The sequence below is a fragment of the Hevea brasiliensis genome, chromosome 9, assembly GCF_030052815.1.
Source record: "Hevea brasiliensis isolate MT/VB/25A 57/8 chromosome 9, ASM3005281v1, whole genome shotgun sequence".
NCBI classification, from domain to species: Eukaryota; Viridiplantae; Streptophyta; class Magnoliopsida; order Malpighiales; family Euphorbiaceae; genus Hevea; species Hevea brasiliensis.
This window is the reverse complement of record NC_079501.1, coordinates 14993548-15007405: the sequence shown is the minus strand read 5'-3', so window position 1 is coordinate 15007405 and position 13858 is coordinate 14993548. Positions and strand designations below refer to the sequence as shown.

General features: G+C 34.7%; 4 protein-coding genes across 6 annotated transcripts; all 4 read right to left on the bottom strand.

Annotated features, from left to right (window-relative positions):
• Window positions 1–41: 41 nt before the first annotated feature.
• LOC110638721 (dirigent protein 19) lies at window positions 42–836 on the bottom strand. Its single transcript, XM_021789364.2, has one exon. It carries the CDS (start codon window positions 755–757, stop codon window positions 206–208), a length of 552 nt encoding a protein of 183 aa, XP_021645056.2. The 5' UTR covers window positions 758–836; the 3' UTR covers window positions 42–205.
• Window positions 837–2278: 1442 nt separating this feature from the next.
• LOC110638719 (dehydrodolichyl diphosphate synthase 6) lies at window positions 2279–4721 on the bottom strand. Of its 2 annotated transcripts, none has more exons than XM_021789362.2 (2): window positions 4308–4721; window positions 2279–3710 (listed from the first exon to the last, which is right to left on the bottom strand). In XM_021789362.2, exon 2 carries the CDS (start codon window positions 3674–3676, stop codon window positions 2555–2557), a length of 1122 nt encoding a protein of 373 aa, XP_021645054.2. In that variant the 5' UTR covers window positions 3677–3710; window positions 4308–4721; the 3' UTR covers window positions 2279–2554. The 2 variants fall into 2 exon arrangements, with proteins under 2 accessions (XP_021645054.2, XP_021645055.2); XM_021789363.2 differs by having other exon boundaries at window positions 4477–4721.
• A 1058-nt stretch (window positions 4722–5779) lies between these two features.
• Window positions 5780–9300, bottom strand: LOC110638718 (aspartic proteinase Asp1). Its single transcript, XM_058153097.1, has 9 exons — window positions 9023–9300; window positions 8327–8541; window positions 7981–8098; window positions 7318–7541; window positions 6935–7162; window positions 6705–6843; window positions 6410–6601; window positions 6224–6296; window positions 5780–6129 (listed from the first exon to the last, which is right to left on the bottom strand). The coding sequence occupies exons 1-9, from the start codon at window positions 9083–9085 to the stop codon at window positions 6017–6019; spliced, it is 1365 nt and encodes a 454-aa protein (XP_058009080.1). The 5' UTR covers window positions 9086–9300; the 3' UTR covers window positions 5780–6016.
• Window positions 9301–11421: 2121 nt separating this feature from the next.
• LOC110638730 (dehydrodolichyl diphosphate synthase CPT3-like) lies at window positions 11422–13858 on the bottom strand. Of its 2 annotated transcripts, none has more exons than XM_021789380.2 (2): window positions 13724–13858; window positions 11422–12844 (listed from the first exon to the last, which is right to left on the bottom strand). In XM_021789380.2, the coding sequence occupies exon 2, from the start codon at window positions 12808–12810 to the stop codon at window positions 11692–11694; it is 1119 nt and encodes a 372-aa protein (XP_021645072.2). In that variant the 5' UTR covers window positions 12811–12844; window positions 13724–13858; the 3' UTR covers window positions 11422–11691. The 2 variants fall into 2 exon arrangements, with proteins under 2 accessions (XP_021645072.2, XP_058009079.1); XM_058153096.1 differs by lacking the exon at window positions 13724–13858 and adding an exon at window positions 13546–13698.

Genomic DNA, 13858 nt, shown 5'->3' with positions numbered 1-13858 from the left:
ATCATTTTGGGTCAGCTCTTTTACCAAGAAATAACGAAGAATCAGGGGAAGAGGGAGAGTGATATTTGATAAATAATGTAATGATATATTTTCCAATCTCCATGCTAGAAGAAAACATAGAACAAAACGAATAATGTTGAACATGATAAGAAAAGCAGAGTCATTATTTGAAGATGTTGATGAATTTGTATTTTGAGTTTGCCCTTTAGGCTGGATGAACTTGCTCTGCATATGGAGGCCAGTACAGGTGAAACTCAATCTTGTAGACAACAGTGGTGCCGACGAGATCCACCGGAGAAGATGTTACATAGCCTTGTACAAACAAAAAGTCACCGGTGCCTCCCACAACAGGATGATCAGCAGGTTTGATATTATGCGTGCCTCCGACAATGGAGATTGACCCTTTGTGGTTCTTCAAACTTAGAGTAATCTTAGCAGTAGAAATGCTTGTGAGCCCATCGAGACTAGAAGTTATGGAAGTTCCTTCTGCAATGCCAACGAGTTTGGAACTGCGGTTGGCTGTAACTGTCATGGAATCCTCAAAAACGAACAAGGTACCAAAAGGCAACGCGGTTTGACTGAGGTTTGCTCCTGCAACACCGTTCACTATGATATATCCAGTTTTGTTGATGGTTTCATGTTGGTAAAGTGAAAAGTGGAGGGACTTGAGTTGGTGGTGGTGTGCAGCAGAGGTAGCCTTAAGGGAAAGAACTAAAAGCAAAGCAGCAAGAGCATGGGCGCTGAGAGATTGAGCCATGGCTGTCTTTAGCCTGCAGAGCTTGTTAATGAAGAGCAAGTGATTAGTGCAAGAGCATGAATGAACAGGTTAATTTATAGGGCTTTCTAAAATACTTGACTAACTGTAGAGATTTGGAATTAAGATGACAAATGAGACTGATTTTGTTTCAGAAGAGAGGCTGAATGCCTGAACCAGTCAAACAACAAATCTACCATTGATTTATATGCATAGAAGCATCATCAACGGACAAAAGTGGATGAAGTGTGTGAAAAGATAAAAATAGGTGAGACTGCATTTTCAAATCCGTGACTGCAATGTGTATTATACAACAGTCAAAAGCAACCCATTACCTGCTTCTATTGTTTATACATAATTCAGTGAATCTGATTGGTGAGTCCAAAGAGTACGCACAATTGAGGCTATCATCTTTTGAATAAAACAGCCACAGGAATTTTAATAAACTTCGAGAAGAGTTGAATTTACATAAATGCCTTCTTAGGAAATGGCTTTGCATGTCTCTGCAAATTCAAGAGTCTTTGCATTAGGAATGCTAGAAGGACTGGCTGTCATTTGGAAGGTTGGAAGCAGTCCTTTTGATTGAATATTCTTCCTTTCACACTTTATCTTTCCCAGATAATATTTTGAATAGATTTAGTTACATCATTTGAATCCCAGAGGAAAAAAAATAAAATAAAAATTTATTTTAAAGGAAATTTAAAAAAAAAAATTCAGGTAACTTCTGAGTTAGCTGGCATGAAAACTTCATCTACTGTTATCCACAGATTGATGTTGTTTGAAAGACATGTCAATTTCTTCTTTGTTTATTTCATTTTCATTCTTTCATGTCTCATTGGATTTTCGTTATGCACTTTTCAATCTCAAAAATATTTAGGTGATTGGATTACAGTAATTGTTTACGGCTTTTATTGGAGAAAGCTACTAATTAGTATCGGTAGCTATCCTATTGGAGCTTTTATTATGTTTGTATTAAAGTTATTTTAGTAATTTACTTTTAAGTTCCACCAAAGTTAACTAATTTTAATAAATGTTAATTTCTTTGTAATTTTAATGAAGCTCAATAAATTTAGGTATTTTATATAATATTTAATATATAATTAAATTAATGCTGGTTTAATCCTCTAACCGGGACTGCTTCTATTTGGCAAAGGAATCTACACTTCCAAGTTACTCTTCGACATCATTACAAGCCCCAATATATGCCATCTACAATCAAGTGGACAGTTAGTAGAATTAGAATGTTTCAGCCCTGCAGGCAATAAGCTAAGTTTCCAAAATGTGTCATCCACACTCTGTACAAAAGAGATTTCTAATCACCTAACAGGTTATCTAGACACTTGAGTCTTCTCAAGCATCACAGTCCTTCTTTGGCTCATAGTATATACATTCATCAAGTAAACATGCTGCTAATTGTAATTCTTGCTTGACATGATCCATAAAAATGATATCTGATGGTAAATTCTAGACTTTCACCCCATAATATACATATAAGAGTGCAAATTCAAGCTCAAATTCAAGATCTTTCATGATAACATGAAAATATTTCTTTCATTGAAGGACGCTTCTTATCATTTCACCAGTTAACTGACCTATACTGAACTTGATAAAAAATTAAAAAAAAAAATAGAATAAAAATAAAACCCTGCAACTTAAAAAATGCCCATGCTTGAAAATTTAAGCTTTCAGTGTCACATCCTTAAGCTTACTAACTACCAGAATAATTTAGTGGCAAGAACACAATTATCACGTGAAATGTGTGATATGCATGATAAGATACTGTTCTGTAGTATTAACTCGCTATAACTGATGCTTTTTCTTTTCCAAATAAGCATGGTTTCGTTGGAAGTTTAATACTGCCCACACCAAGTGCCATAAACCAATTTCTGGCCACAATGCATCTGGAGAATATAACTGGCACTCACTAGTCTGCCAAAGTAGGAAGTTACTCAGTCGGGACTCTCCAGAACTTCGAATAAGGATGTCAGGTTCAGGAGCTACAGCCATGTACATCTGTTTCTCAATGTCAACTAGCTTTATGATAGAACACTCTCCCTGCAGATTCTCACTCTCTTCAGATGAAGTCACACCATTGCCAGTTCTATTTTCCATCATTGCTTGACAGTTATCCCATTTATCTTCATAGGATCCTCGGACAGCACGAACAACCATGCTATTTTTGTTGCCACCCCCTTCAACTCCTCTAGCCAGACAACTGCAGGTTACACTTGCCATTGTTGCTTGAGATTTGCCTGCTTCATCTTTCTGGGATTCTAAAAAACCAAATGGGATGACTTCATTAACCTTCTTATTATCCTCTACTTCTTCAATGGCATCATAATTAGCTTTACAAAAGCTCAATGGTTGAATTTCCTCCTGTTTATTTTTACATGAACCTTGAACAGCATGTACAATCTCATCACGTGATGTATAGGCTACGCAGATTAAAAGGGTACAATTGGTGTTTTTGGCAGTAGCTGTCATAACCTTTTCTGCTGCAATCCTCACAGTTTCACTCAAAAGTTTCAAATTACCTATAAAATATACTCTGATTCCATATTGGTTCACAATGCTTTCGTCCCTCAGCAAATCCTCAATCTTTTCTAGCATCAGATCCATCAGGTCCTTAACTTCATCAGGACTCCTTTTGAAATTATGAATGCTAAAGGCATAAATTGTTACATACTTCACTCCCAATTCATAGCAGTACTTAAGTATGGATATAAGAGCTAAGAATCCAGCCCTATGACCTGCCCCTTTTTTCATGTTCTCCTTCTTAGCATACCTCCGATTTCCATCCATTATGAAGGCAAAATGATTGGGGATGGGTCCCATGGATAACACACGAAATATGCAAATTCTAATAAAACTACCCAAATTTCCAAACAGCTCACTCACTCTACTACTGCTATGTTTTTCCATTTATTAAAACCAAAATTGCTAGCGCTAAGCTGACCTGTTTAAGAGAAACAGAAAATGAAACAATTGATATTAGTGGACTCAGTTCCTCTAGATTCACTGGAGAATCAATAAAGACCTTATACATGCACTATACAGAAAAACATGGAAGCAATCACATGACATTATGAAAGTTCTCACATGAAAATATGAACATAGTCAGATGAAAATCATAAAATTGCTCCAATGTGCAATAGCTCATATGTAAGTATGGAAGTAGCTAACTGCTTCCAATTGCAATGTTAAGCTTTTAGAATTATGTGCTTTGTTCTATAAAAACCAACAAAATGAATAACTAATCCTCTGAGTCAATGGGTCATAAAATTGGTAATAGCTGGTGTATTATAAATTATAAGTAGATTATGGATAGATCAATTAGGCAAACTCGACCCAAGTAACCAACAGTGAAGATGGCCCAATTAACACGATAGTCAACCACCAATCTAAAGCTACATCACTTAAAATAAAAACTTCCAAAAATAAAATATATTGTACAGATGAGATCTCAAAGGTGAGGGAAAAAAAAGGAGCTATTATCCAACAATAATTCTGAATTAACTAAGCCAAAGAATAAAGTCACCAGCATATTTGTTACCTTTGATCTCCCCAGATTAGAGCAAGCAAGTAAAGAATAAGTAATCCCTACGCATCTGGACTTTGAAAAGTGCGAATTTCATCAAACATGCAATGCATATTGGATTGGATAGCCACACAAATAGATTTTGGAGAGCAGGGCTTAGAGAAAGAAAAGGAAACAGTAATACCTTTTAGAGAAACACTGACGCTTGTTTGGTAGTAGGGAAAATAGATATTTCTAACCATTCAAAATATTGATTTAGAGGCTCAAAACTCACAAATCGCAATTTTTCAAAGACCCAATTTGTATTTTCTGGGATTGTTTTCTTGTGGCGGCTGGAGCGGGAAACTTCCAATGGCATCTCTCAAGACTCTGTTCCAGTGCAAGGAGAATCCTTTCATCTAGTCGCTTTGCCCACTTCCTGAAAAGCCCATTACATGCCGACAAGTTTGAGGATGGCCCAAGGGCCATCTCCCCTTCAACTTAAGTGTCTACTAGTCAAACAAAGCCCTCACATCTTTTTGTCAATCCATTTTCATTTTAATTTCGATTAAATAAATTTAACATCAATAAAGTTAAGTAAAAATCAATAAAATAATTATTTTAAATAATTAACAAAATTCGATGCTTTGCCAACTCCATCTTTCAAACAATACCAATGCCAAATGCAGTGTAGACCTATCAGCTTCTGTTCAGCTCCTCAAAAACAAAAGGTTGGATGATGTTTAACGCAAATTTTGTGAGTAACTGAAATTCAACATTAAAAAATCCATATGAAACTTTGATAATGATTTTGTACTCCAGGTATGAGCAAAAACAGGAGAAGGTACAGGGAGAGACTCGATAGGAAAGTGAAGTCCAATTCATTTGAGAGCTTGAGCCGGCACTGAGATTGGTCGAGAGATAAATTAGAGGAAAAAAGGAATATGAAGGAAAATGGACGTCTGATTGGTCACTTGCTCTCACCTTACCCTAAATTAAATTAATTTAATCAAAATTAAAATTAATGAATTATATATGGTGTGAAGGGTTTAATTGATTCAAAAAAAAAATTGATAAGGTTTATTTAGGACCAAAAAAAAGATAAGATTTATTTAACTAATTTGAATTTTTTCCAAACCAAAAATATTAAATTCAAATTCAAAGGAGAAATTTTTTTTTTTTTAGTTTTTTTTTAGAATATACTTTTCTCAGCACATTGTAAAATCTAAATTTTATAAAATAATACATATTTTTTATTATTATTTTTTAAATAATATATAATATTATAAAAAAAATTGTGCTTTAGTGCTGGTTATAATTATAGCCCATGATTTTAATTTGAACATTAAAAATTAAAATAAAAGGGCAACAATGAAAAAAAAAAATCTTTAAAGCACGTGATTTGATTCTACACCTCTGTAAAATTCACCCTCATAGTAGTTTTAAGGCATTACTTCATCATTTCACAAAAAAATTACTTAATACCTTGAGAGGCTCTATTATGACAATTTCAATTCTGGGCAATTCCTGACCCCAAAATAACTATATGTAAATGTGCTTGGCAAATTTGTGCACCTTAATACATTATATTTTTGTAAATTAAAAATTGCATATATCCCCAATTATAATTATGGGGTGTCTCTCTTGTACAGCTTATTGTCATATCAAACATAAACACAGCACTTTTTATAAAGATACACAGAAGATTTCTGTGATGCTACCTTATGATAATGAGATCATCATTATTACCAAATAAATTTCCTTTTGGGCTTGGGAAGCCGATCACAATTTGCAGGGGCCCACCCAATCACTTGCTTCTCATTGTTGTAAATCACCATTCTGTCTTGCATTGATATGTCTAGCAGAACAATGAGGAAGAAAATCAGTTCAGAAGTAAAGCTGATATTTTTCATTTCATTAAGTTTTGTTTCAGATTATGAAATGATTTTTACCACCAATGACATTTAGATCGCCCAGCCCTACTTCTGTACCATTTAGAATTCCCAAGCAAGCATTTCCCTCGGACTGGCAAGCAGAAGCACTATCATTAGCACCCAAATAGGAAGGGTTTCCTTCTGATTGCACTTAGGGCAAAATTGCAAAATAAAAGGTGAGAGAAAGTTAAAGACTTCACTTACTGATATGATCAGATACGCTTCTGGGGGGAATTCAAACTTTCTCCCATTGCTTGTGAAGCTCAACGCAAAGGTCTTGAAGAATTTCTTGACATCATGAATGCTTTTAAAAGGCTTCTTCCCTTTCCAACAAAGTGGCAGTGTTTGATCATCCGGTGTTTCACCTAAGGGCTTTCCTGATAATTCTTTCTTCAACTATAAATAATTATGCCAATGCCATGGATGATACGAGGTATTAAGACTTGAGGATGGTTTAATTATGAAAATACTATAATTTTCTTCATTCCTTCCTACTCACCAAAAATAATAATTCTTGATATGCCTGCGAATTCATGTAAGTAAAAGAGCTTCCACTGTCAAGAACTGTAAGTAAATTTCTGATCTCAGTAGATTTCTCATCAAATATTAATTCCCCCAATCCAGGTGAGTAGTATTTCCTGGCATAAGAGATGAGTTGGTAAAGTAAAAAATAAGAAAAATAAAGCTAGACTTTCAGAAGATGAAAACAAATCCACAAGTTCTAATTACAAAAGATCGCGTGACATTGGTGTCCAAGCTACTCGAGAAGAATCATAGGTATCCTGATTTCCAAAGAAGAGAAATCCTCCACCACGCCCACTTAAACAGTGGCCAACAATATTTTGCACCAAACCTTGGCTACTAAGCTGCGATGGAATGCTAGATATTCCCCTGCCGAGGCCCAGTATTCCATCCAAGGGATGAGGAGATCTACCTGGAAGCTGATCATATCCACACCTGTAAAACAAAAGGAAAGTATTAAAAAGTAAAAATTTAAATAAAGTGACATTAAGAATAATTTCTATTTACTAATTTTAAGTCAAGGAAAAAAAAAAAAAAAAAGAAAACTGAACAAGTCCAGTAAAACTATAAACGAAAGCAAAGTAAATAACCCGAGGGCTAGAAGAGGATTAAGCCGCTTTCCATTTGTGAAGTTAAGAGGAAAGACATCCTTGACAAGAACACCAAGGGATGATCCACCATCCGCATACTCAACCTCATAATCACACTGCTTTGGGTCTTCACATTGGCGGCCATCTGGTGGCTGCAAAGATGCACAGAGAGGATCCTTGCAAACTACTAGGTTATTACTGGGTTTGTAAAGTGGATGAGGTGCCTGCAAAGACCACATTTAACATTAATTAATATGATTAATCATTGTCATATAGCAATAGCAGATATAGCATTTTACAGGCAATAATATTCATTTTATTTATTTATTTTTTGTTTTACTTTGAGTGGATCAAAGAGAAATTTATTTAACTGAATCGTAAAACCTCAAATTAATTTAATTAGGTAAGAGAAAGGGAAGAACAATTAGGGATTCATATCTAATTATTATAAAAGCATTCCATACCATCTTGAGGTTTAGAGAAGGCATAATCCCAATAGATTCACAATTCTCAAGATGCCTTAATGATGATCCAGGGTTTGATTATTTAACTATACAAATCAATATCAAGAAACAAATGCTAAATACAAGATCATTGTGAATAAAATACCGTTGTATTTGTTAAGAAAACTGAATTGCAGAAAATGAGTGACGATGAGTTTACCTCAGTACATTGGCGACAGGGAGCATCACATTGGAGCCATGTGAGGTCACTTCCTGTGTCTATATCAAGAAAGTAGGGCTTTGATGGTTTCCCTATATTTAGAGTAACATTATAATATCTGCAAAATGGAACTCAATGACCTTAGAAAAAATATAATAAATATGCTCGGCATCGGCGCAATTATACCATGATCACCACTACAAATCTCCATAGACTTTTTCATAATTAGCATCAATGAAGGTATATAGCATATAAAAACTTGTGCAGCGTGACTTAGGGCTAATTAAAATCTTGGGCAAAGAATTAACAAGGATAATACGCCACTTTTGTATCTTTATGTACATACCCAGCAGGATAAACATTCCCGTGAAGTGGAAAAACAATTGATTCAGCTCCATTGAGCATCATTGACGACGTCATTTCTTCAGATAGCATTGCCTTTCTCCACCTTTGCTGCCTATCATCACTTGTAGCAGCTGAAGACCCCAAAATCAGACTTAGCAGGACCAACAACGCCATCACCGAAAAACCTACTTTCCCTTTTTCCATCTGTCTCTCTCTCTGATATCAAGTGAATAACTAAATGTTTTAGAATTTTTAGTGTACAGTACAATCTAATATATTATTTTATGCTACGTATTTGTTAAAATGACTGAATGGAGGGAAAAAAAATACTGAGTCAATTTGCTCTGGAGTTGTTTGGTTGATTTATGACCAAATTTTAATGTGAAGATGACTATGAAACCTAGGATTGGTATCGCTTATTGAGGAAGGATTCGTTCATAGAGAAACTGGCATGGCATTGCTTAGTTCTTTAAAAGTCCCTTAGTTTTACCTTTCTTTTGCACTGGGATTTATTGGGGAATCATTCTAACCTCAAAATTGAAGTTTCTCTTTCTTCTAATGTCTGTTTCATGACACGATGTTTATTCTTTTGTTCCTCCATCGGAGGAGGGATAAGTGAGTGAATGATCAATATACGCGGACAGGTAGATATTGAACGAAACAGGCCCATCGAAGAAGGATAATAATAGAATCAAACCTGAGATTCTTGAAATGTTTGCATAGTCTTTTCTGGGTTCAATTTCTTGATAGTAATCACCATCTCAGTGCCAATGTTCTCATCTATCCACACCCTCCAGACTTTACCAGACTTGTGCCTCGCCCAACCAAGCGTCAGCCTTCAAATGATTATAGATGATAACGTGGTCAAGGAAACCAGAATTTAAAAATACAGAAGCCACCAACGAAATTTCGCAGCCAACGACAATAGTACTCTTCTTGGATAAATTACATTACAAGCAAGTTTATCATAATAATATATATATATATATATATATATATATATATATATATATATATATATATATAATTCAATTTTTTCAAAATTGAAAATAATTATATTTTTCAAAATAATTTCTCTTTAAATTCAAAATAAATTTTTATTTAAAATAATTAAATGGAACCAATAAACCCAAAAAGCATGCTCTCTATGCTTCCACGCGAATCACCCACCTCCACTTCCCCTGCTCTCGTGACTTCCCCCAACTCCCTTTGCTACAATGGAGAACCCCCAACTCCTCCTGCTTCTGAGCGAAACCCCTCTCCCCCATCCCCTCTACTTCAGCGCAATACCCCTCTCCACCGCCGCTGCTCTGCTACCCACTTCACTCCCTCCGAATTCCTCAGCCATCACCCTGCAACTTATGTGTTGTAGGTGGTTTGCATAAGATTCAGTTAAGTGGTGGATTCGATGTTTATTGTTGTTGTTGTAGTGCCATCATTGCTTCTGCAGTGGTGTATTCTGCAATTCGCTGGGATTTAGATAATTGTTTTGTGGGCATAATCCAGAGCTAGCTGCATATGGGCTGTTTCATATTAAAATAATTTAAAATTAAAATTAATAAATTTTAATCATAAAAATATTAAAATAATAAAATAATTTTTTTAAATTATTTTTTTATCAATATCTAAAATATTTTTAAAATAATATTTTTATTTAAAAAAGTGATTTTGCACCTCCAAAAATAATGCCAAGCAAATACTATATGTTGAACCTATAATGTCAACATTCTTGTGTTTGAGATCGTCGAGAGGTTTGACATTGTTTGGAAATCGATTTAGGGGTAATATCCCGTAAGAATATGCAGAGTTAAGCACATTGTGGAAGATAAATTTGAGGTCTAATGCCTTATATGGGTCAATCTCATAATTCATCAGGGATTTCATCCGCTTTGTTCAAGTTTTGTTACAGCACCAAGTTTGTCTCTCTTTCTCATAACAGCCTTTTCGGCCCAACTCCGGTTTCAGTGGTGAATTGTACTAAGCTTGAAGGGTTTGATTTCCCTTGCAACAATCTCAATGGTGAATTGCCTTCTCAAATTTGTGATATTCTCGTGTTAAAGTATATGTCTTTGAGGAGCATTGTGTTAACTGGGACTTTGAATGAGGAGGGAGAGAGAGAGAGAGATAGAGGATGATGGGGAGAAGAGGGGGAGAGGGAAAGATGGATGGATGGAGATAGATGAGGAGGAAGAGAAAGGAAAATATATTAATTACTTGAAAGAGCTGTTTTTGGGAAGAGGTGTGTACTGTTTGGTTACAGCTGAATAATCAAAATGAATTCATAATTTTTTTTTTAAGGGGAAAATGAATCCATAAAATTTGTTTAGTTTTGTAAAAGTGATTTTTTTTTCTGGTTTGATTTTCACTTAATAATTTTTTTTTTGTTTTTATTATTGGTTTAATTATGTTTGATATGATAATAAAACAATCCAATCTGTATTAATCAATATATTAATTATATTATTAATAATATATTTTTAATAATTATTATTTTTATAATTTTATTAATAATATTTAGTTTGTAATTACTTTTTTATTAATAATAAATTATATACATTATTTTTATGAATAAAAATAATAAATATATATTTTTATTAATATTTAATTACTTAATATATATATATAATTAAATTAATGCTAATTTAATCCTCTAACCCCGATCCTTTGCCTTGCATCTCTATTTCACTGCTCTTTGGCAAAGGAATCCACACTTCTAAGTTACTCTAAGACATCATTTCAATTTCAGGCCCCTATCTACGCCGTCTACAATCAAGTGGACAGAGTAGAATTAGAATGTTTCAGCCCTGCAGGCAATAAGCTAGCTTTCCAAGATGTGTCATCCTCACCCTGAACAAAAGATATTTGTGAAGCCAAGTAGAATATTAATAGTCAGCATTTTTTTAGCTCTAATCATCAAAAAAGTTACCTAGACACTTGAGTCTTCTCAAGCATCATAGTCCTTCTGTGGTTTATAGTATATACATTCATCAAGTAAACATGCTGCTAATTGTATTCTTGCCTGACATGATCCATAGAAATGGTATCTGATAGTAAATTCTAGACTTTCACCCCATAATATACATATATGAGTGCAAATTCAATCTCAAATTCAAGATCTTTCATGATAATATGAAAATAAGTATTTATTACATCAAAGGAAGCTTCCTTATTGTTTCACTAGTTCACTGACCTATATTGAACTGGATTAAGAAAAACATCCCTGCAACCAAAAAAATGCCCATTCCTGAAAGTTTAATCTTTCTGTATCACGTCCTCGAGCTTACCAACTATCTGAAGAATTCAGTGGCAAGGACACAATTATTACATGATATGTGTGATAAGATACTGTTCTGCAGTATTAACTCATTACAACTGATGCTTTTTCTTTTCCAAATAAGAATGGTTTCGTTGGAAGTTTAATACTGCCCACACCAAGTGCCATAAACCAATTTCTGGCCACAATGCATGTGGAGAATATAACAGGCACTCACGAGTCTGCCAAAGTAGGAAGTTACTCAGGCGGGACTCTCCAGTACTTCGCATAAGGATGTCAGGATCAGGAGCTACTGCCATGTACATCTGTTTCTCAATGTCTACTAGCTTTATGATGGAACACTCTCCCTGCATATTCTCGCTCTCTTCGGATGGAGTCACACCGTTGCTGGTTCTGTTTTCCATCATTGCTTGATAGTTATCCCTTTTATCTTCATAGGATCCGTGGACAGCACGAACAGCCATGCTATTTTTGTCGCCACCCCCTTCAACTCCTCCAGCCAAACAACAGCAGGTTACACTTGCCATTGTTGCTTGAGATTTGGCTGCTTCATCTTCCTGGGATTCTGAAAAAACAAATGGGATGACACCATTGACATTGTTATTATCCTCCACTTCTTCAAAGGCACCATTATTAGCTTTACAAAAGCTCAATGGTTGAATTTCCTCCTGTTTATTTTTACATGAACCTTGAACAGCATGTACAATCTCATCACGCGAAGTATAGGCTATGCAGATTATAAGGGTACAATTGGTGCTATTGGCAGTAGCTCTCATAAGCTTTTCTGCTGCAATCCTCACAGGTTCACTCAAAAGTTTCAAATTACCGATAAAATATACTCTGATTCCATATTGGTTGAAAATGATTTTGTTCCCCTGCAACTCAATCTTTTCTAGCATCATATCCATCAGGTCTTTAATTTCATCAGGATTCCTTTTGAAATTATCAATGCTAAAGGCATAAAACGTTACGTACTTTACTCCTAATTCACAGCAGTACTTAAGCATGGACATGAGAGATAAAAACCCAGCCCTATGACCAGCCCCTTTTTTCATGTTCTTCTTCTTAGCATACCTCCGATTACCATCCATAATGAAGGCAAAATGATTGGGGATGGGTCCCATGGATAAAACACGAAGTATGCATATTCTAATGAAACTAGCCAAATTTCCTAACAGCTTACTCACTTTACTACTGCTATGTTTTCCCATTTATTAAAATCAAAATTGCAAGTGCCCAGCTGACCTGTTTAAGAGAAAAAAAAATGAAACAATTGATATTAGCGGATTCAGTTCCTCTAGATTCAGTGGAGAATCAATAAAGAACTTATACATGCACTATACAGAAAAACATGGAAGCAATCACATGATATTATGAAAGTGCTCACATGAAAATATGAACATAGTCAGATCAAAATCATAAAATTGCTCCAATGTGCAATAGTTCATATGAAAGTGTGGAAGTAGCTACTGCTTCCAATAGCAATGTTAAGCTTTTAGAATTATGTGCTTTGTTCTATACAACCCAACAAAATACTAATCCTCAGCCAAAGGATCATAAAATTAAAATAGCTAGCATATGATAAATTACAAGTAGATTATGGATAGATCAATTAGGCAAACTCGACCCAGTAACTGACAAGTAACAAAATACTCAATCACCAATCTAAAGCTACATCACTAAATATAAATAAATAAATAAATATATATATATATATATATATATATATATATATATATATATATATATATATATATATATATATATATATATTACAAATGGATGAGTTCTCAAAGAAAAAAAAATTAAAAAAAAAATAAAAGGACTATTATTCAACAAGAATTCTGAATTCAAAATTAAGCCAAAGAATAAAGTCAGGAGCATATATAGGTTGCCTTTGATCTCCCCAGACTAGAGCAAGCAAGTAAAGAGTAAGTAATGCCTACGCTTCTGGACTCTGAAAACTGCGTATTTCATCAAACATGCAATGCATATTGGATTGGTTAGCTACACAAATTGATTCTGGAGAACAGGACTTAGAGAAACACAGACGCTTGTTTGGTTGTATAGAAAAATAGAAACTTATAACCATTCAAAATATTGATTTTGATGTTCAAAACTCACAAGTCACAATTTTTCAAAGATCCAGTTTGCGGCGGCTGAAGCAGAACACTTCCAATGGCATCTCTTTGACTTTCGCTTGTCCCAGCGAAAGGACAATCCTTTTGTCCAGTCACTTTGCCTACTCCCTGAACACGC